The sequence below is a fragment of the Tachypleus tridentatus genome, chromosome 1 (assembly GCF_004210375.1).
Source record: "Tachypleus tridentatus isolate NWPU-2018 chromosome 1, ASM421037v1, whole genome shotgun sequence".
Taxonomy (NCBI): Eukaryota; Metazoa; Arthropoda; class Merostomata; order Xiphosura; family Limulidae; genus Tachypleus; species Tachypleus tridentatus.
In genome coordinates, this window is record NC_134825.1 from 10,520,103 (window position 1) to 10,544,874 (window position 24,772).

General features: G+C 31.6%; 1 protein-coding gene and 1 long non-coding RNA gene across 2 annotated transcripts in view; one reads left to right on the top strand and one right to left on the bottom strand.

Moving 5' to 3' along the window:
- On the top strand, positions 1-18,364 carry LOC143240298 (uncharacterized). The gene is made up of 3 exons (XR_013021712.1): positions 1-148; positions 2,809-2,868; positions 18,245-18,364. It is a non-coding gene; the product is annotated as an uncharacterized LOC143240298 (long non-coding RNA).
- The window catches only part of LOC143240248 (venom carboxylesterase-6-like), a 22,867-nt gene continuing 5,651 nt past the window's right edge, over positions 7,557-24,772 (bottom strand). Inside the window, exons 2-9 of the mRNA XM_076482433.1 lie at positions 23,329-23,487; positions 21,186-21,371; positions 18,972-19,165; positions 18,232-18,376; positions 13,409-13,584; positions 11,442-11,598; positions 9,057-9,198; positions 7,557-8,393 (exon numbers count right to left, since the gene is read on the bottom strand). Of these exons, the coding sequence (XP_076338548.1) occupies positions 7,997-8,393; positions 9,057-9,198; positions 11,442-11,598; positions 13,409-13,584; positions 18,232-18,376; positions 18,972-19,165; positions 21,186-21,371; positions 23,329-23,368 (1,437 nt within the window). The 5' untranslated portion in view covers positions 23,369-23,487 and the 3' untranslated portion in view covers positions 7,557-7,996. The remainder of the gene's footprint in view (positions 8,394-9,056; positions 9,199-11,441; positions 11,599-13,408; positions 13,585-18,231; positions 18,377-18,971; positions 19,166-21,185; positions 21,372-23,328; positions 23,488-24,772) is intronic.

Here is a 24,772-nt window from a genome sequence, read left to right on the forward strand (position 1 = left end):
AGATACGAATCAGTCTCGTGTAGGGAGCGCGAGATATCTCTTGTAGGGTAAAACAAGAAATGCTCCCAACCGGTGTGAGCGTCAGTTATGTTCAAGAGGAAGAAAGAAAACGTCCTTAGCATCCAAATTACACCAGACGTAATCTTAGGTAAGATATAGAATACTGAAAAGTATGCAGTTATAACTTTCAGAGTTATTAAAGGTACATAATTTAATAGCGAGGTGAAAGCTACTGAAGGGCAAACATCACGTTGTTAACTTACCCTTCAAACAACAAACTAACCAAAGAAAGCTACGGTGTCGTCTTTGATCTTTTTATAGGTTGACTGTAAATAATAGATAAGTGTAACACTGAGCAATGACTTACTTCAAGCATAATTCACTTAAAGTACCTACTAGCCTCGACGTATGCATAAAGAAATAATTGTAATGTTATAAAAAGAGCTCAGTTAAAAAGAGGAATATCCAATCAGAACGCAGTTAAAAAAGAGTACATATCCAATCAGAGCTCAGTTAAAAAAAGAGTACATATCCAATCAGAACTCAGTTAAAAAAAGAGTACATATCCAATCAGAGCTCAGTTAAAAAAAGAGTACATATCCAATCAGAACTCAGTAAAAAAGACATATCCAATCAGAACTCAGTTAAAAGAGTAATATCCAATCAGAACTCAGTTAAAAAAAGAGTACATATCCAATCAATCAGAACTCAGTTAAAAAAAGAGTACATATCCAATCAGAGCTCAGTTCCAATCAGAACTCAAAAAAGAGTACATATCCAATCAGAGCTCAGTTAAAAAAAGAGTACATATCCAATCAGAACTCAGTTAAAAAGAGTAATATCCAATCAGAACTCAGTTAAAAAAGAGTACATATCCAATCAGAGCTCAGTTAAAAAAAGAGTACATATCCAATCAGAGCTCAGTTAAAAAAAGAGTACATATCCAATCAGAACTCAGTTAAAAAGAGTAATATCCAATCAGAACTCAGTTAAAAAAGAGTACATATCCAATCAGAACTCAGTTAAAAAAAGAGTACATATCCAATCAGAGCTCAGTTAAAAAAAGAGTACATATCCAATCAGAGCTCAGTTAAAAAAAGAGTACATATCCAATCAGAGCTCAGTTAAAAAAGAGTACATATCCAATCAGAGCTCAGTTAAAAAAAGAGTACATATCCAATCAGAACTCAGTTAAAAAAAGAGTACATATCCAATCAGAGCTCAGTTAAAAAAAGAGTACATATCCAATCAGAGCTCAGTTAAAAAAAGAGTACATATCCAATCAGAACTCAGTTAAAAAAAGAGTACATATCCAATCAGAGCTCAGTTAAAAAAAGAGTACATATCCAATCAGAGCTCAGTTAAAAAAAGAGTACATATCCAATCAGAACTCAGTTAAAAAGAGTAATATCCAATCAGAACTCAGTTAAAAAAAGAGTACATATCCAATCAGAGCTCAGTTAAAAAAAGAGTACATATCCAATCAGAGCTCAGTTAAAAAAAGAGTACATATCCAATCAGAGCTCAGTTAAAAAAAGAGTACATATCCAATCAGAACTCAGTTAAAAAGAGTAATATCCAATCAGAACTCAGTTAAAAAAGAGTACATATCCAATCAGAGCTCAGTTAAAAAAGAGAACATATCCAATCAGAGCTCAGTTAAAAAAAGAGTACATATCCAATCAGAACTCAGTTAAAAAGAGTAATATCCAATCAGAACTCAGTTAAAAAAGAGTACATATCCAATCAGAACTCAGTTAAAAAAAAGAGTACATATCCAATCAGATCTCAGTTAAAAAAAGAGTACATATCCAATCAGAACTCAGTTAAAAAAAGAGTACATATCCAATCAGAGCTCAGTTAAAAAAAAGAGTACATATCCAATCAGAGCTCAGTTAAAAAAAGAGTACATATCCAATCAGAACTCAGTTAAAAAAGAGTACATATCCAATCAGAGCTCAGTTAAAAAAAGAGTACATATCCAATCAGAGCTCAGTTAAAAAAAGAGTACATATCCAATCAGAACTCAGTTAAAAAAAGAGTACATATCCAATCAGAGCTCAGTTAAAAAAAGAGTACATATCCAATCAGAGCTCAGTTAAAAAAAGAGTACATATCCAATCAGAACTCAGTTAAAAAGAGTAATATCCAATCAGAACTCAGTTAAAAAAAGAGTACATATCCAATCAGAGCTCAGTTAAAAAAAGAGTACATATCCAATCAGAGCTCAGTTAAAAAAAGAGTACATATCCAATCAGAACTCAGTTAAAAAGAGTAATATCCAATCAGAACTCAGTTAAAAAAAGAGTACATATCCAATCAGAACTCAGTTAAAAAAAGAGTACATATTCAATCAGAGCTCAGTTAAAAAAAGAATACATATCCAATCAGAGCTCAGTTAAAAAAAGAATACATATCCAGTTAGATAATATTGGTGCCACTCTATTTTTTGGCATGTAAATACAATCAAAATCGTCCCATATCCCTGCACATGTTCTTTGCAGCATATGATACAATAGTATAATGGAGATAAGAAACATATTTCACTTAAGAATTGGATAGTTTCACGTTAATTTATGAAACTACACATGGAATCAGACAAGATTTGCGAATATTCAACAAACTACAACGTCTTAAAACAACTTGATTCTGAGTTATTAATTGGCTGAGTTATAAACTTGGCTATAGCGAATGTTAATTATGAAGCATTTACTGTTTTGCTTTTAAACGTAACAGGCAGAGATAAATGTTTTGTTTATAATATGTGTGCTTCATGCGATTAAAGCAACTCACGTGTCTCTTTAATAGAGTAAAACAAGCTCGCCAGCTTCATGATGACGAGAAACTCTCTGAAAATGACCTAAGAAGGTAGAAACGTTGTTCTTTGCTTTATTAGTAAAAGTGTTAATACCCATAACAGCCGTCCTGAGGTACACTCATCAGTTTCAGTTAGGGATACACATTTAAAAATATCCTGGACGCACGTGCAAGACGATTTTCAAAATAAATTATAGTACCTGAATGACAGATCGCTGTCAAAAATACTGTGTCAATATAAGGTAGACAAGCATTGAATCAAGTTCTACGACCTTTCTTTTAGGTACAGTTAACTTTCTTTCACAATGAAAGCTTAATGCACGTTCGCAAGATAAAATCTTTATAGATATAAAGGCTTAACACAGAGAGTTGTAAATGATAGTTTGGGTGCTATGAAACCCAATATTATTTTACAATTGTCATGAAATACTAAAAAATAACGTATCGCTCAAGCAAAGAAATAAAAAATGTTAAGGATATAATTTAAAAATCTATTACGCGTCATTTTTTCTTCCCGTTTAGAAATAAATCATTAGTTCACAACAAAACAATTATTATAACTTCCTGGCTTTACTTGTAAACGTATTGTGAAGTCATCAGTTATATATTTTCGTACCACATATCCGAAGATAAAGTGAAACTCTCTGGTGACTGACAAAGATTCGTGGCTGGGAATAACATCTTGTCTTAACTAACCTATGCTCCTGTTCGCATCAATAGTATAAATCATTGTGGGTTCGATAGCTACTCACACACAAACTAAGGTCAGCTTATTTATTTTAAAACACACAGGAACAATCGTGTTAGTTAAGAAACAACTCAACCAAGTAGCAGAACACGTGCTTGTTCGGAAATTTTAGAAGTGATCCATTTTATGTATCTGAGGGTTGTTGGTTCTTATCCCCGTCGCGCCAAACATGCTCGCCCTTTCAGCCGTGAGGGCATTATAATGAGACGGTAAATCCCACTATTCGTTGGTAAAAGAGTAGCCCAAGAGTTGGCGGTGGGTGGTGATGACTAGCGGCCTTCCCTCTAGTCTTATACTGCTAAATTAGGGACGGCTAGCACAGATAGCCTTCGTGTAGCTTTGAGCGAAATTTTAAAACAACCTATTTTACGTCCATCGGTATCACGTAACTTCTTAACCACGTTAATTAAAAAGTTATGTCTTTAAAACGTTAACACTTATCTCTAAAATGTTTTTCTGTTATAAATTATTAGTGAAAGAAACCTTAGTTTATCTTGCATTCAAAAAACTAGTCAAGCTCATTAGTTAAGATGAAATCTTAAGGTCAAATATTGATGAAGAAGTAATGTTCTGAGTATGTCGTGTTCCACAAGTAAGGTGAGTGCATTGGCTTATCAGTTTTTTCATAATATGTTAATAATGTATTAGTTAATAAAATATAATATCAATAATTTAAGATACTGCTTTGTAGCATGTTCTGCATAATATAAACAATAACACCTTATGGCAATAATGGTGTAACCAGTGCATTTGTACGTTCATCTGGTGGTTGTCCTATTATTCATCTGATGTTTGGTGGCTGCCCTATCATTCATCTAGTGCTTGTCCTATCTTAAAACTAGTTGTTGTCCTGTCATTATTTTAGTGTTTATCCTGTCATTCATTTGGTGGTTATTCAACCATCGATCTGGCGTTTGACGGCCGTCTCATCCTTCATCTAGTGTTTGTCCTATCATTCATCTGGTGGTCGTCCTATCCATGTTCTGCTATAAACATCTGTGAAGCTGCTTCTACACATTTCTGTCGTTTCCTTCAGTAATTTGTCACTTCAACATCAATTCATCTGTACCTTTGGAAACTTCTGGTAAAGTTGTATTCAGTATTTCTTCATCTCATCTTGTCAGCACTAGCTGAAGAAGGTCTGACTGTGAAGAGGACATTGGCTCAGAGTAAGGCAGTCCTCATCCACCGCACGAGGATAACGTTGTACTCTTTTTTTATTTTAAAGGACAGTCTCTCTGTAGACCTTCCCTTTTTACTAAACAATACCTGTCAACAAATAAAAAATTACCCCCTATCACACTAAGTAAAATTTATTTGTCAAAAATCAGAGCTTTAAGCAATCCACGTTCTGCTAAACAAATGACCATTTCTTTAATATCAACTTCTGTCTATAATTCGTTCAACAGATTAATTCATGACACTAATGACTAATTCCATTAAATTGGTATTCAGAGAGTGAACGAACATCATAGTGTATAACTCTAGTTGTGATCACGGTTGTATCTTAATGTGGTACGTCATCTACAATCCCTGCTATGATATTTTCATTCTCTGTGAACAACCTTATGCAATACTGAGTTAACAAGAAAGGTAAGTTCCCAAATTCTTAAAATACTTATTCAATACATTTACCTTTAATACCTTATTTAATACCTTTACCACGTTTATCTTTTACAGACATTTTCCCTCTGTTTGTGTGGTATCGTTCCTAAGCAATCCTACCTATCAAATTGACGACATATCACAATCTATGTATGTTTCCATTCCATAAACAAATTGAAGGTTTTATTATATATCAATATCCACATAATAAATGTTTTGATTTCATGGCCATCAAAGAAATCAAAATCCATGAGTTTCAAAATTTATACATCAGTAGCTTTTTATAAAACTAGAGCTAACACCTGCAACCTTTCCGTTGTTTATGTAGTTACTTCACTAAAACACTGGAGCTAATACCTGCAACCTTTCTGTTGTTTATGTAGTTACTTCACTAAAACACTAGAGCTAATACCTGCAACCTTTCTGTTGTTTATGTAGTTACTTCACTAAAACACTGGAGCTAATACCTGCAACCTTTCTGTTATTTATGTAGTTACTTCAGTAAAGCACTGGAGATAATATGTGAAACCTTTCTGTTGTTTATGTGGTTACGTATTGGTTCTTTGTGGTTTGAAAGGATCCTTAATAAATAGTTGATTGTCGTTTCTTAAGAAAATCGTGGAATGTTTTTTTCAATATATCTCTTAAGCAACTTGTTGAGAAAGTGAATATTTTATTTGTTGTTTTATGAAAAATTGATTGCTCTTTGCAGTCATCAGTAGTTGCTGTTTTTAATCTGTTTCGGCGCACACATATTTTACCTTTTTTCACCCAGTTTTTAATAATGTACTCGATTGAGAATAATATGATGTTTTTCCATACGGTTATTACAACATATTCTAAGAATAAATTATAAATTTTCAAACATAAAAATCGTTTCGAGGCAGCACCATGTATAAAATTGAGCTGTGTATCGAACCATCAATATGTCAGATTTAACTTTCGTAGCACAAACAGCACAGCTATTCATCTATTCTGCTTCACCAACACAAACACGAGATCTTTTAAATTTGACTAAACCTCTTTTAAACCTATTCGGTATTATAACAAGTAATAAACTAAAGAAGATAAACGTTTTCTTAACGTCTCATTTGTTTTAATTCAATGGAGAACTGTCAAGTTTACTACAGTTATTTTAATCACAATTTTTAGAGTCTAACTGAAATAGAGATATATATAGAAACATTTTGACCATTTATGTGTTTCATACAAGTTTGACAATAAGCAATTAAGAGAAACAGGTTTGAAATCGTAAATAATAACCTGAAATATTTACAGAAACTGACGTTTAAGAGTATAGTAAATCACACTTAAAACCATAAAAAATATGAAAACCGCTAACACAAAATATTCAACTGTCACTTAACATAAAGTTACACAGCAATGTGCCCTCTTTTAACCGTAATATATATGTGTGTGTGTGTATATATATATATATATTCACTTAAAAGTACAATTGTTTAGTGTTCGAAGAGAAATATTATTGTTTATTTTTCGAAAAGATGAGTTAACATTGTTTAGAAGAGATGAGTTAATATTGTTTAGTGTTAGAAAGAAAAATTTAGTATTGTTTAGTTTTAGAAAAGGAGAATTATTATTGTTTAGTGTTTGAAAAGAAGAGTTAATATTGTTTAGTCTTAGAAAAGAAGAGTTACTACTGTTTAGTGTTTGAAAATAAGAGTTACTATTGTTTAGTGTTTGAAAATAAGAGTTAATATTGTTTAGTGCTACAAAAGAAGAGTTAATATTGTTTAGTCTTAGAAAAGAAGAGTTACTATTGTTTAGTGCTACAAAAGAAGAGTTAATATTGTTTAGTCTTAGAAAAGAAGAGTTAATATTGTTTAGTCTTAGAAAAGAAGAGTTAATATTGTTTAGTCTTAGAAAAGAAGAGTTAATATTGTTTAGTCTTAAAAAAAAGAGTTACTACTGTTTAGTGTTTGAAAATAAGAGTTAATATTGTTTAGTGCTACAAAAGAAGAGTTAATATTGTTTAGTCTTAGAAAAGAAGAGTTACTATTGTTTAGTGCTACAAAAGAAGAGTTAATATTGTTTAGTCTTAGAAAAGAAGAGTTAATATTGTTTAGTCTTAGAAAAGAAGAGTTAATATTGTTTAGTCTTAAAAAAGAAGAGTTACTACTGTTTAGTGTTTGAAAATAAGAGTTAATATTGTTTAGTGCTACAAAAGAAGAGTTAATATTGTTTAGTCTTAGAAAAGAAGAGTTACTATTGTTTAGTGCTACAAAAGAAGAGTTAATATTGTTTAGTCTTAGAAAAGAAGAGTTAATATTGTTTAGTCTTAGAAAAGAAGAGTTAATATTGTTTAGTCTTAAAAAAGAAGAGTTACTACTGTTTAGTGTTTGAAAATAAGAAATATTGTTTACAAAAAAAGAGTTAATATTGTTTAGTCTTAGAAAAGAAGAGTTACTATTGTTTAGTGTCACAAAATAAGAGTTACTATCGTTTAGTATTCGAGAGGACAACAGTGTTGTTTAATATTAAAAGAAGGGTAACAACACTTGTGTTAACTGATAATATTAAAAGCTGTGTTTACGTTCTAAATTATTTCGATAAACATTTAGATTCAACAAATGAAAATCATTCAAAAGATGATGGAAATGAACTTGGATTTTACAGCACTAATTCTGAGTTGACCTAGAAATAAATGTTCTATTGTACATTATGAACAATAATCAAGGCTGAACAAGTAACATTTACGAAGTCATAGTTGTTCATGCTTACTCTACCCTATTGTGACTTTTCCTCTCCTGAGGTAGCAACATTTATTGTCTTAAATACGTTGAAAAACAAATATTTATTTATAAATAGTTAAACCACGCTACTGTTTTTGTTACTAAGTTTCTGAGGACTGGTAGTTGAAGAGGCCGGCACGTATTTAATATTCTTACGGTTGTTACACATAAAACCTAGGATTCCCAGACACATCAGAACCACCACAGCAACAAACACAGCTAGAACCGTTGCAACCTGTTTATACTCTGAGTTTATATTAGCAAGTTCTTCTGGAGACAAAGTAGATGGCGTTGGTCTCGAGTCTTCAATTTCCAAAAGTTCGGGGACTAGCACGTTCCAGAAACGTACCGCCCTCTGGCGGTAGCCATTCTGGGTAGTGTACAATGGATAGGAGTTGCTAAAGTTGAAGAAAGCTTGGTTACCCACAGTAAACTGTTTCCATTCTCCAGCTGGATACTGCCTCGTGATTTCCCTATATATACGTGTGTGTGTGTAATTAGTGGATATTAACACACACAAATGTGTATAACACATAAGAATTACGCTGAATATCATTTTGAGTACAAAAAACAATACCGTGAACAGAAAAGCAAGTAAAGTAAAGTTTATGTTATATTTGCAAAGAGTAAAAAAATCATTTTGCGTCACACAGTTAAAACCTGTTGAATATATGTATTTAAAGCAAAAAATCCATGAGTGAAAGCAAAGTGTAATACGTCATAGGTCAACAACATTATGTCTGTCATGTCCAGTGACGGCGAAACTGTGCGGTACTTCGACAAAATAGGAATGTGAATTATTTATATCATATCATTCTTTATTGCCAGTAATCTCTCGATTACAATTTCAAATAAGAAAGGCAGAACAAGTTTTCAGCGACAAACGTTCCATACGACACTGAGGTTTGTAGAGACGTATCATGCAACTGAAGAGTATGCGATTAAAACACTGAATATTTAACGGAAACGTATCTGGATCCCATAAAGAGAGATATGATAAAATAATCACCACTTTTATTGTGATATAGCGTCTAAAACACTGTGTGTTGTAAGTTCAAACATATCGTGTTTCAGCGCATGATTATTAAATCTATTCATTATATGCAAAGTGCTATAAACTTTTGTTACAAACTTACCCACTTTCCATGAAACTGTATATACAGTTGATTAATACTCGAAGCGTATTTTTATCAGAGTTCACAATTGTTGGATATTTGGGAAAGCTGCTATCGTATGATGTGTTAAAGACATAAAACAGGTCGTCATAATGGGTTACACCTAGAGGAATAAAGGTGACACAATTAAATAATATGGGATAAAGTCGAACATGTGATTTTTGTTGTTTGTACATATTGCATAAAATTACTTACTTGCATAATATTTCAACATTGTTTAGAAAGACAGTGTGACGAGTATCGTCACTTAAGTCCATAATACTTCAACATTGTTTAGAAAGACGGTGTGACGAGTATCGTCACTTAAGTCCATAATACTTCAACATTGTTTAGAAAGACGGTGTGACGAGTATCGTCACTTAAGTCCATAATACTTCAACATTGTTTAGAAAGACGGTGTGACGAGTATCGTCACTTAAGTCCATAATACTTCAACATTGTTTAGAAAGACAGTGTGACGAGTTCGTCACTTAAGTCCATAATACTTCAACATTGTTTAGAAAGACGGTGTGACAAGTATCGTCACTTAAGTCTATAATACTTCAACATTGTTTAGAAAGACAGTGTGACGAGTTCGTCACTTAAGTCCATAATACTTCAACATTGTTTAGAAAGACGGTGTGACGAGTATCGTCACTTAAGTCCATAATACTTCAACATTGTTTAGAAAGACAGTGTGACGAGTTCGTCACTTAAGTCCATAATACTTCAACATTGTTTAGAAAGACAGTGTGACGAGTTCGTCACTTAAGTCCATAATACTTCAACATTGTTTAGAAAGACAGTGTGACGAGTTCGTCACTTAAGTCCATAATACTTCAACATTGTTTAGAAAGACGGTGTGACGAGTATCGTCACTTAAGTCCATAATACTTCAACATTGTTTAGAAAGACAGTGTGACGAGTTCGTCACTTAAGTCCATAATACTTCAACATTGTTTAGAAAGACGGTGTGACGAGTATCGTCACTTAAGTCCATAATACTTCAACATTGTTTAGAAAGACAGTGTGACGAGTTCGTCACTTAAGTCCATAATACTTCAACATTGTTTAGAAAGACGGTGTGACGAGTATCGTCACTTAAGTCCATAATACTTCAACATTGTTTAGAAAGACGGTGTGACGAGTATCGTCACTTAAGTCCATAATACTTCAACATTGTTTAGAAAGACAGTGTGACGAGTTCGTCACTTAAGTCCATAATACTTCAACATTGTTTAGAAAGACAGTGTGACGAGTATCGTCACTTAAATCCATAATACTTCAACATTGTTTAGAAAGACGGTGTGACGAGTATCGTCACTTAAGTCATATTTTAATTTCTTTCTTCTGCTTAACCTGATAAAAGAAGGTGTTCTGTTTCCACTACGCTAGACCAAAATAAGTTACTGTAACATTAAACAACACGAAAAACTCAAATAAAAATAAAATACGAACTGATATGTTAATCCATCTAAACTAAGGTCTTTAATTCATCTAACAGGCTGGTTTTTATATACACAACAAAGTTATCTGAAACAGGAAAAGTGCAAGAGAAAAATATAGAGGAACGCTTTATTATTATTACCTACTGAACACCTACCTTTATTATCACTACCGAACTCACCATAGTCCTATATTATCACTACCTAACTCACAACAGTTCCCTATTATTACTACCTAACTCACTATAGTCCTCTATTATTGCTAACTCACTATAATGCTTTATTATTATTACCTACTCACCACCAACTTTTATTACCACAAACTCACCACAGCCCTCTATAATTACTGCCTAACTCACCATAGTCCTCTATTATTACCATAGTCTTCCATTACTACCAACTAACTCACTATAACCCTTTATTATCACTACCTAACTCACCATAGTCCTCTATTATTACTACCTAACTAACCATAGTCCTCTATTATTACTAACTAACTCACCATAGCCCTCTATTATTACTACCCAAAACCATAGTCCTCTATTATTACTAACTAACTCACCATAATCCTCTATTAGTACGAACAAACTCTTTATAACCCTTAATTATCAACTCCTAACTCACCATAATCCTCTATTATTACTACCTAACTCACCATAGTCCTCTATTATTACTAACTAACTCACCATAGTCGTTTATTATTATAACCTAACTCACCATAATCCTCTATTATTACTACCGAACTCACCATAGTCCTCTATTATTACTACCGAACTCACCATAGTCCTCTATTTTCACTACCTAACTCACCATAATCTTCTATTATTAATACCAAACTCTTTTGTTACTATAAAACTTACAGTCATTTTCTCTTGTTACTATAGCACTAAAAATAATCATTTGTCGCCACTATCGAACTCACCGTAATCCGTTTTTGTTTCTCCACTTTCACTGACAATCGATCTGAGCGACCTCTGGCCGAAGTAATTGAAAACATACATCCAGGTTGGATTACCAGCTTTTGCATGCAGATTAACAGATAAGTCGTTTGGTGCTTTGTACATGAAGTCAGACACAAGCTGTGTGATACAAGTTATTACTGAATGTAACCAATCTGTTTTATAAGTTATTACTGAATGTAACCAATCTGTTTTATAAGTCTTTACTGAATTTAACTTATATGTTATACAAGGTTTTACTTAATTTATCCTAATTTTTACTGAATAACTAAAAAAAGTTTGTCAAAGTTTGTCAAGATGATTTTTTTAAGTTACAAATCCGAAATATATTAATATATTCTAGAACCATGCGGAATTTAGGATGAATCTAAAAATCATAATCAATAATCTTTTAAGCATCACAACTACTGGATAACGTAAGTAGAAGTTGAATTCTTCACTATATTATTTAAAACAATCTTTGATCAAATCCATAGCTTATATGATCTGTTAAAAATACATTGTAAAAAACAAAATTTTATGAAAGTCTTTTAACCCACAAACAAAAGTTAACTTGACACATTTTCTATATATATCTCTAGATTGTTTGTTGTTTTCTTTAACTCACAAACACATATTAAATTGAGGTATCTTCTATATATCTGTAGATTGTTTGTTGTTGTTGTTTCCTTTAACTAACAAACAAATTAAATTGAGGTATCTACTATATATCTGTAGATTGTTTGTTGTTGTTGTTTCCTTAAACTCACAAACAAATAAAATTGAGGTATCTACTATATATCTGTAGATTGTTTGTTGTTGTTGTTTCCTTTAACTAACAAACAAATTAAATTGAGGTATCTGCTATATATCTGTAGATTGTTTGTTGTTGTTATTTCCTTAAACTCACAAACACAAATGAAATTGAGGTATCTACTATATATCTGTAGATTGTTTGTTGTTTCCTTTAACTAACAAACAAATTAAATTGAGGTATCTACTATATATCTGTAGATTGTTTGTTGTTGTTGTTTTCTTTAACTAACAAACAAATTAAATTGAGGTATCTACTATATATCTGTAGATTGTTTGTTGTTGTTGTTTTCTTAAACTCACAAACAAATTAAATTGAGGTATCTACTATATATCTGTAGATTGTTTGTTGTTGTTGTTTCCTTTAACTAACAAACATAAAATTGAGGTATCTACTATATATCTGTAGATTGTTTGTTGTTTCCTTTAACTAACAAACAAATTAAATTGAGGTATCTTCTATATATCTGTAGATTGTTTGTTGTTGTTGTTTCCTTAAACTCACAAACACAAATAAAATTGAGGTATCTACTATATATCTGTAGATTGTTTGTTGTTTCCTTTAACTAACAAACAAATTAAATTGAGGTATCTACTATATATCTGTAGATTGTTTGTCGTTGTTGTTTCTGGGATTTTTGAGCAAGTTAAACAAAGGTTATTTGTGTCTAGCTGCCCCTAATTCCGAACTAAAACACTAGAGGAAGCAGGTAATCAACAACTTTCTCCCACATCGATAATTCTTGGGCTACTCTTACCTGACTGACCACTAGGATTTGACCGTTACTCTTTTAGAACACCCACGTTTTTAAAACGCGGAACGTGTTTATGCGGCTGTGGTATGCGAACTACAATCTCTCTAATTGACAGTACGAGCACACTAATCAATATATTACACAGAGCTTTAGGATCTGAAACACTAACACTTTTAACCATATATTCACCTATTTTACACGCCAGTTAACATTTTCTAATTTTAAAAAGTATCTTAATAAAATAACAATTAATTGAAACCTGAATGACTGCGTTGACTCGGAGAAAGACACGTTCTACAACATGATCATGATGCAACAAACATCAAAGGCTCTATTTTATAGATAACAATGTTATAATTGCGCTGCCTAATGGTTTCACTTACCTCAATAAGCTTAGGAGAAGAAGCAGTCCAGTCATTAAAGTTGGTATCACTCAGATAATAGAACTTTGCAGCTGAAACCACTGTAGCTATGTCATCGTCGTATTTAAAGTAAGGTTTCAATAGATACTCTAGGACATTGTTTGAAGAATTTTGTTTCTGAAGATCTTCCAAGAGACCTGAATGAAAAGAGGAAATAAAGTGGAGCTCCAGGTCACATTATGTTAGAAATATCAAACTGTTTACCGAAACGTTTTTCTGATAGAAATACACTTAATAATAGCAGGTTCGGAGCAAAGATTTGATTCCACTTCCTGAGGGAGTATATTCAACTGATTTGTTGGAGCTTATATGGGCTTAAGAGAAACTAGACAGTTTAAATAAAAGGTCAAAATCTTTGTTTATTACAGCACAGAAACGTTGACAACTGTAAAACTTGGAGAGAATAGTGATTTTAAACAATAGTTTTCTTTCTTTGTTCAGAAGACAGGGTCACACCGTGACTGTTTTCTGACAACGTCGGTCATCTAGCAGATTTAGATGACTTCATTCTTTGGTCAGGAAAGGATATTACACTTCTATCTAGAGCAAGCCAAGTTTAAGACATTGACATATACCTAAAGAAAGAGATGTTATCTTGTTAAAGAATAACGAGTTGTTCATGTAACTACTTATCTATATAAATATAACAATACTGTCTGTTGTACGCTCATGTAACTACTTATCTATATAAATATAACAATACTGTCTGTTGTATGTTCACGTAACTACTTATCTATATAAATATAACAATACTGTCTGTTGTATGTTCATGTAACTACTTATCTATATAAATATAACAATACTGTATGTTGTATGTTCACGTAACTACTTATCTATATAAATATAACAATACTGTATGTTGTATGTTCACGTAACTACTTATCTATATAAATATAACAATACTGTATGTTGTATGTTCATGTAACTACTTATCTATATAAATATAACAATACTGTATGTTGTATGTTCATGTAACTACTTATCTATATAAATATAACAATACTGTATGTTGTATGTTCATGTAACTACTTATCTATATAAATATAACAATATTGTCTGTTGTACGTTCACGTAACTACTTATCGATATAAATATAACAATACTGTATGTTGTTTGTTCATGTAACTACTTATCTATATAAATATAACAATACTGTCTGTTGTATGTTCATGTAACTACTTATCTATATAAATATAACAATACTGTCTGTTGTACGTTCACGTAACTACTTATCTATATAAATATAACAATACTGTCTGTTGTACGTTCACGTAACTACTTATCAATATAAATATAACAATACTGTATGTTGTATGTCCATGTAGCTACTTATCAATATAAATATAACAATAATGTATGTTGTTTCTTCATGTAACTATTTATCTATATAAATATAACAATACTGTATGTTGTACGTTCACGTAACTACTTATCTATATAAATATAACAATACTGTCTGTTGTACGTTCACGTAACTAGTTATCTATATAAATATAACAATACTGTCTGTTGTACGTTCACGTAACTACTTATCCATATAAATATAACAATACTGTATGTTGTTTGTTCATGTAACTACTTATCTATATAAATATAACAATACTGTATGTTGTACGTTCACGTAACTACTTATCTATATAAATATAACAACACTGTCTGTTGTATGTACAAGTAACTACTTATCTATATAAATATAACAATACTGTATGTTGTATGTTCACGTAACTACTTATCTATATAAATATAACAATACTGTCTGTTGTATGTTTATGTAACTACTTATCTATATAAATATAACAATGCTGTATGTTGTATGTTTATGTAACTACTTATCTATATAAATATAACAATAGTCTCTGTTGTACGTTCACGTAACTACTTATCTATATAAATATAACAATACTGTCTGTTGTACGTTCAAGTAACTAATTATTTATATAAGTATAACAATACTGTCTGTTGTTTGTTTATGTAACTACTTATCTATATAAATATAACAATACTGTATGTTGTATGTTTATGTAACTACTTATCTATATAAATATAACAATAGTCTCTGTTGTACGTTCACGTAACTACTTATCTATATAAATATAACAATACTGTCTGTTGTACGTTCAAGTAACTACTTATTTATATAAATATAACAATACTGTCTGTTGTTTGTTCATGTAACTACTTATCTGTATAAATATAACAATACTGTCTGTTGTACGTTCACGTAACTACTTATCTATATAAATATAACAATACTGTCTGTCGTATGTTCATGTAACTACTTATCTATATAAATATAACACCACTGTCTGTTGTATGTACAAGTAACTACTTATCTATATAAATATAACAATACTGTCTGTTGTACGTTCATATAACTACTTATCTGTATAAATATAACAATACTGTCTGTTGTACGTTCACGTAACTACTTATCTATATAAATATAACAATACTGTCTGTCGTATGTTCATGTAACTACTTATCTATATAAATATAACAACACTGTCTGTTGTATGTACAAGTAACTACTTATCTATATAAATATAACAATACTGTATGTTGTACGTTCACGTAACTACTTATCTATATAAATATAACAATACTGTGTGTTGTACGTTCATGTAACTACTTATTTATATAAATATAACAATATTGTATGTTGTACGTTCATGTAACTACTTATCAATATAAATATAACAATACTCTATGTTGTACGTTGATGTAAGTACTTATTTATATAAATATAACAATACTGTGTGTTGTCCGTTGATGTAACTACTTATCAAAATAAATATAACAATACTGTATTTTGTACGTTCATGTGACTACATATCTATATAAATATAACAATACTGTCTGTTGTACGTTCATGGAAATACTTATCTATATAAATATAACAATACTGTCTGTTGTTTGTTCATGTAACCACTTATCTATATAAATATAACAATACTGTTTGTTGTTTGTTCATGTAACCACTTATCTATATAAATATAACAATACTGTCTGTTGTATGTTCATGTAACTACTTATTTATATAAATATAACAATACTGTCTGTTGTATGTTCACGTAACTACTTATCTATATAAATATAACAATACTGTCTGTTGTACGTTCATGGAAATACTTATCTATATAAATATAACAATACTGTCTGTTGTTTGTTCATGTAACCACTTATCTATATAAATATAACAATACTGTTTGTTGTTTGTTCATGTAACCACTTATCTATATAAATATAACAATACTGTTTGTTGTATGTTCATGTAACTACTTATTTATATAAATATAACAATACTGTCTGTTGTATGTTCATAACTACTTATCTATATAAATATAACAATACTGTCTGTTGTTTGTTCATGTAACCACTTATCTATATAAATATAACAATATTGTACTGTTCATGTAACTACTTATCAATATAAATATAACAATACTGTATGTTGTACGTTCATGTAAGTACTTATTTATATAAATATAACAATACTGTATGTTGTCCGTTGATGTAACTACTTATCAATATAAATATAACAATACTGTATTTTGTACGTTCATGTGACTACATATCTATATAAATATAACAATACTGTCTCTTGTACGCTCATGGAAATACTTATCTATACAAATATAACAATACTGTCTGTTGTTTGTTCATGGAAATACTTCGCAACGTGTGGATGGATTCTTAATAAAGTTCATGTGGGGATTTGTTAAATTCACGAAGGGGGGTACATAAAAAATTTAATTTCATATCCGAAAATAACTTTACGTTAATGAAGAATTTATATAATTTATAAGATAATGGATTATGTGATGCCGCCATGAAAGTGCGAAAAACAACAACAACAATTTATATATGATAGAAGATGTGATATACCTGCATACCACAGTTTATCCAAGTTAGTTTCCTGATGACTAGAAACCCACTTAAAGTAAAAATGTATCTTAGAACGACTGATATGGTATTAATACTTTTATTGATAAGCAGAGAACAACGTTTCGACCTTCCTAGGTCATCTTCAGGTTTACAAAAATGACATCGAAATGTCGATAGGTTGTTTTCTGTTTATCAATAAAAGTGTTTATACCCATACCAGTCGTTCTGAGATACATTTTCATCCAAGTTAGTTTGTAATAACTAATGCAACCTGAGGAGCAAAATAATAGTGTATACATGTGATATAGTTGTTGTATTCGTCACGTGACGTCCCTTCAAACTCACACATTTTCTTTTTGCCAATTTTTAAAGTACTTTTGGTAACAATATTTGCCCATTTATAATTCAGAGCTAATATCGGACTTATTACTACGTTTTTTTCAACCATTTTTAAACTACTTCTAAAAATAACAATCTAATCTGAATAGTTCATTTCTACAGGGTGTTCTGAAAGTCACTGTGCATTTATATATTTATTAACAGACATGTTTCAATATAGAATACAGGAGGTAAATATGAATGACAATTATAAACAATGTTGAAAGTGACCCCCGTTGACATCAACACAGGTCTGGATCCTTCTTATTTTGTTTCTAAACACCGCTATCAGTTGCTGACTTGAAATAGACTGAATAAAATATAATTACAAAACTGCACAGTGACTTTCCGAACACCCTGTATAATAATACTTACGATTTGTGATTTTAACGATGTTTAAAGTATTTCTAAAAATATTAACGTAATTTGAATAGTTTGTTTCTAAACACTGACTTATAAGTATTATTTTCAAACATTTGTAAGCTGCTTCTAAAAACAATAATATAATACGAAATGCTTACTGTAATATTTCAGTGAACCTTCGTTCCCCGTAACGCTAGATATAAGAGGAACTTGGTGAACGCGGTCCTGTTCGTAAGCTTGCTTTGGATGATGTATGAGGAAAGCCTGGTCAGCGTTCGTTTCAATGGTTGGGAGGAAAGTTACCTGTTGAAAAGTGATATCTCTCAATCCCACAAAGAAAGTTTGTTCATTTTTCAGATTGATAGATAATCTTAAATGTCAACAGTTTTTTTTTAAAGTAAAATGCATAATGTACAAACGAACAAATAAATAAATAAACAATAATCGACCAGTGTTTCCATAATTTAGATAAAATACCATAACCATTATGGTTTTAACCCATTCTCTGGAAACTTTCATTTCGCTCTGGTTTTTTTTTATATTTTAACTTTTTATAGAATCCAACTGTGAACCTGATACACAACAACAGAACAAACCTGTTTCGGTCGTTGTTAAGTGCAAACTAAACAATGAACCATCTGTACTCTACCCGCCACATGTAGACTAGCCTAAATTATCTAAATCCTACGAAATGTTACAAAAACATTGTTAATAACGAGGGTATCGAACCTGATAATTCAATTTATTCTAATATTTTTACATTTTAGTTTAGATACACGTTCTTTTACACATGGACTTATTAATTTTGTAGTTACATGTTATTTGTGAGGTATGTTGTTAGCTTCACTTATAATTAGAATTTATTACCAATTATGTATGAAAAATAAACTTTCCTTACATTCTGGATCTGAAGTTGACTTGTTACCAGCTGCTCAGCTGTCTTGTCCTGTAAACAATCCACCATGAGTCGATTATTATTCACTGGACATTGAAAATAACGAGCTATCTTCACTGCATACTCTCGAGAACCGTTAATCAATGCCCAAGGTGCGAACCCTGATCCACTCGATGTTATAGCTCGGTGAAAATAGCCTATTGAAACAAAATTAAGGATAAAGAAAAAATACTGTACAGAACGGTGAAGTAATTACACTAATATATGTTTGTTTGTTATTGAATTTCGCGCAAAGTTACACGAGGACTATCTGCGCTAGCCGTCCCTAATTCAACAGTGTAAGACTAGAAGAAAGGAAGCTAGTTATTATCACCCACCGTCAACTCTTGGGCTACTCTTTTAACAACGAATAGTGGGATTGACCGTACCATTATAACGCCCCCACGGCGGAAAGGGCGAGCGCGTTTGGTGCAACAGAGATTCGAACCCGCGACCCTCAGATTACGAGTCGAACGACTTAACACACCTGGCCATATCAGGCTCACTAATATTTAATCGTAAAGAAGTAAGAAATATTATACTTATGAATGAATTATGCTAATATGTAATCCTAAACAAGTAAAAAATATTATACTTATGAATGAATTATGCTAATACTTAATCCTAAAGAAGTAAGAAATATTATACTTATGAATGAATTATGCTAATACGTAATCCTAAAGAAGTAAGAAATATTATACTTATGAATGAATTATGCTAATATGTAATCCTGAACAAGTAAAAACTATTATACTTATGAATGAATTATGCTAATACGTAATCCTAAAGAAGTAAGAAATATTATACTTATGAATTAATTATGCTAACATGTAATCCTGAACAAGTGAGGAACGTTATATTTATTATCTCTACTTCTACAAATATTTGATTTCTAACTAATTTTATAAAATTAATAAACACTAAACATTAATAATAATTAATGAATAAAATTAATTAACAAGTTGACGTTTTCGATCAAATCGAAATGAGAAGTGAGAAAACTTGAACAAGCAATAAATAAAATATGTCATTCTCATGATGATCTAATATGATTGAACAACGACTTCACTGTAATTATTCAGCTATGTCTACACATCATTATTACAGTACTATACAATTTGAGAAGTGTAATTATTTGTCAGATACATTCATATGTATATACATAGTTTATTTAAATCTATTATTTTGAAGTAATAATAGAATGCTTGAAGGCGATTACTTAAGTTGTGATCAATAGTGCATAAAATAAATAGAATATAAATCACAAACACCTCACTGTGTGCATTGTGTTAATGTGTATATTGTATATGTGTATTACATTGTATTTACTATTGTAACATTTCACGTAGTACGAAGGATGTTTCGGATTTTCACGAAAAGGATAACTGATCTAATGCTAATAGACTAGAATTTGGTTTGGTTTGAATTTCGTGCAAAGCTACACTAGGGCTATCTGTGCTGGCCGTCTCTAATTTGCAGTGTAAGACTAGAGAGAAGGCAGGTAGTCATCACCACCCACCGCCAACTCTTGGACTACTCTTTTACCAACGAATAGTGGGATTGACCATCACATTATAACGTTAATACTGCTGAAAGGGCTAGTATGTTTGGTGTGACGGGGATTCGAACCCGTGGTCCTCAGATTACGAGTCGAGTGTCTTAACCACTTGGCCAGATAGACGAAAGAGAAGGAAACTAGTCAACAGTCCTCGCCAACTACTCTACTCTAGAACTACTCTGGTCTCAAAAATTTGGATTGGACTGTCACTCTTATACCCCTCTTTTGATTCCAAAGTGGAGAGCTAATTTTTGTGTCAACGAGACACCAACCATGTGTCATTAAATTCACAATCCAGGTACTCTAATTACTTGACCACGTAATAGGAAAATTGATAATTTTCAAAGTTAATTTCGTTGTTAGTTATTATTAATTTTAATTACGTGTTAATTAATATCGTTTCTTCTTGAATGTCTAACATTCTACAAATAATTACGACACAGGCCGAACAGTTTAGTGATATTAGTATATAACATTTTATTATATAAACGGCACAAACTGTTCGTGGGGTATCCAATGTCTCTAACATACCATTGATACGTATTATATCTTAAACTAAAAAACTGAATACATTTCAAATAATGTATTTTTGTTTCTGGTTTCCAGATAAACGTTCCCACCTTTTGTTAATCCTGAGACCATGTGAAACGAGACCGAGGCTGCTCCAGCATCATGACCATAGATGGTGACCTTGTGAGGGTCTCCTCCGAACTTCGCGACATTTTCTTTCACCCATTTTAAGGCTAGAAATTGATCTTTAAGTCCATTATTTCCAGGAGCTTCGTCGTCGTCGGTACTGAGAAAACCTGAAGAATGACCAACATTTCACATTTTGTGAACAGAACAAGGTAGGATGTACCTTATATAACATGTTTGTTTTGATGTTAAAAAATAAAAGGTTCGCTTCAAATAAACAACCTACTGCTAAACTCAGCTATCAAAGATGTAGGGAATTGATGCAGGAATATTACGAATGAAATGTATCTAAACATGGCCGCATTTTGATTGGGTTATTTAGTTAATGATCGAGAGCTATCTAAAGATGGCCGCATTTTGATTGGGTTATTTAGTTAATGATCGAGAGCTATCTAAAGATGGCCGCATTTTGATTGGGTTATTTAGTTAATAATCGAGAGCTATCTAAAGATGGCCGCATTTTGATTGGGTTATTTAGTTAATAATCGAGAGCTATCTAAACATGGCCGCATTTTGATTGGGTTATTTAGTTAATAATCGAGAGCTGTGTTACGTAGATTTGAAATAGACATTTCATGAACTTGTATAAATCACGTGATATCTACCATACAATGTATTGTATACGTCACTGTTGAGTAACCAATTAACAATGTCTGTCACTGCACTGTTGGTAAATGAAAAATATGACAATATACTGTGATCTTGTTATCAGTATCTATGACAACGAAAATATAATAATTTCAAAAATAGTCTTCTCACGTGCAGGAAAGTTTCCTATTTAATTTCACGAAATGCTACTTGAAGGCTGTCTGTTCTAGCCGTCTGTAATTTTGATGCGATAGACTAGAGGAAAGACAGACAGTCAACAACACCGACCGTTAGTTCTTTTACCAAAGGATACTTGGTTTGACAGTCATATTATAACTGAAAAGGCGAGTATGTTTAGTGAAAGGGTTTAAACTTGGAACACATAGATTCTGAGCCACGTGCCAGTTCATTGTTCTGTTAGTTTTATGTTTTGTTATTTTCGAAGTGCAAAGCTATTCAATAGTCTAGCAGTGGTAGGTCCACCACAAGGAATCGAATCCCAAATCTTGTTACTGCAGGTACGTAAACTTACCGTTGGCCTACTGGGGGCCGTGTAGTAAAGAAGGAGAGATCCTAAATTTAGAAAGGAGAGCATTATTTAATACCTTTAGAACGTGGGATTGAGTCTTTAAACTTGGAAAAAATGTAAACGTAAGAAATTTTATATTAATTCCTTTAAACAGAACAGAGAGAAAATTATTTTATTTTCAGTTATGATTCTTATAATGTTAGAAAAAGATGTTATCCACGTAGGAGGAAAAATAAGAAGATAATCGCATCAGAATAAAAAATAAATCCAGCCAGTATAAGAGAGGAATCCATTTAATATTGTATAAAACAGTAAAGTAAATAAATTCAGTCAATATAGGAGAGGAACCCATTTAATATTGTATGAAACAGTAAAGTAAAGAAATCCAGTCAATATAGGAGAGGAATCCATTTAATATTGTATGAAACAGTAAAGTAAAGAAATCCAGTCAATATAGGAGAGGAATCCATTTAATATTGTATGAAACAGTAAAGTAAAGAAATCCAGTCAATATAGGAGAGGAAACCATTTAATATTGTATGAAACATTCCACTAAAGTTGGATACGATCTTTGCCAATTTATGGTGACGTATTATTTAAAACTTTATACTGAAAGTCATTGTTTATAAACAGTTTCTTCTACTTCCAAACAAAATAATTACTGCTAGTATTTTTTGACTCTTTGTAGAATGTTCAAATCACATATAGAAATGTAAAAAACACTTTATAATACACCAAATAGTTCTTTAAAATAGGAATTCAAACATGAACTCAGAGCTTAAAGTAATGATAATTACTAATGACATAAAACTGCTATGAATGTCAAATATAGAACTTGAGCAAAAATATACTGTTAGTTAAAAACAAAATCAAAGTGTTAGCTGGCTTAACAACAACCAAACATTTCAAGGGACAAAACATAGTAACATGCACAAGCCACTGGTACTTACCTAAAATTCCCAACCTGTAATTAACGACCACTAGTACCATTTGTTTGTCCAAAAGAAACTTGGGACCAACTTCATCTTTTCCTCCATATTGAAATTCGCCCCGTGGAAGTACAATAGAACAGGAATGTTCTTACTATTTGAGTTAAGATTGGTTGGATCCTATAATGAAAACAAATGATGCCAAAAATTAATAATTATAGATATAATTCTTTATTTTAAAAGAACACACTATCAAAATATTCTGTCGCTAATAACATACAGTAAAACCATAAGCAATTTGTTTTTCCTGAACAAGATAGGGTGCAGCTTAGAAGTTGACGTGCCAAAATGTTATTGTTAGGGTCCACGATTTTCGTCTCAAGAGTGCAAAAAATCGCCATCTACACTTTGGAGTCATGAATTTATTATACGATGAACAGCTACTGGTTTATAATATTCCAAAAGTTAAACAAAGGAATTGTGGACTAATAGTTCTTCCCTTGCTCTTTCTGTTTAAAATTAGGGCCAGTTAGTGTAAGAAACCGTTATATAACTTTACAGAAATATTAGAGAAAAAAATCCATAATATATTTTACTAGCATTATATTATCGCTTTGCACGAATAGCAGTTACAGTGGCCTATTAAACTATAAAATCGATATTTCAGAATGGGATAAGCAGTGAAGAGGTTATGGGATAAGTAGTGATGAGGTTATGGGATAAGTAACGAAGAGGTTATGGGATAAGCAGTGAAGAGATTATGGGATAAGCAGGGAAGAGGTTATGGGATAAGCAGGGAAAAGGTTATGGGATAAGCAGTGAAGAGATTATGGGATAAGCAGGGAAGAGGTTATGGGATAAGCAGGGAAAAGGTTATGGGATAAGCAGTGAAGAGGTTATGGGATAAGTAGTGAAGAGGTTATGGGATAAGCAGGGAAAAGGTTATGGGATAAGCAGTGAAGAGGTTATGGAATAAGCAGTGAAGAGGTTATGGGATAAGTAGTGATGAGGTTATGGGATAATTAGTGATGAGGTTATGGGATAATTAGTGATGAGGTTATGGGATAAGTAGTGATGAGGTTATGGGATAAGTAACGAAGAGGTTATGGGATAAGTAACGAAAGTCTGAAAGGACTACTCTACATCTTTCTTTGTCTTCATGAAGTTCACAGTCATATTCGGTTGATTAATTCTGTACTCACACACACACTGACTGTTAAATCTTTGAATTTCTTGTGTTATCTTACGTGTATGAATCGCTAGAGACGAAAAATCATTTAATAGTTTGTAAATTAGAAAATATATAACACGGTTTACTTTAAAACACAAGTTCATTAAATAAACATTATTATAATAATACCACAAGGTCTAATCTAACTGATTACCAGTTCATCAGATAAACGTTATTATAAGAATACCATAACGTCTAATCTGACTGATTACCAGTTCATTAGATAAACGTTAT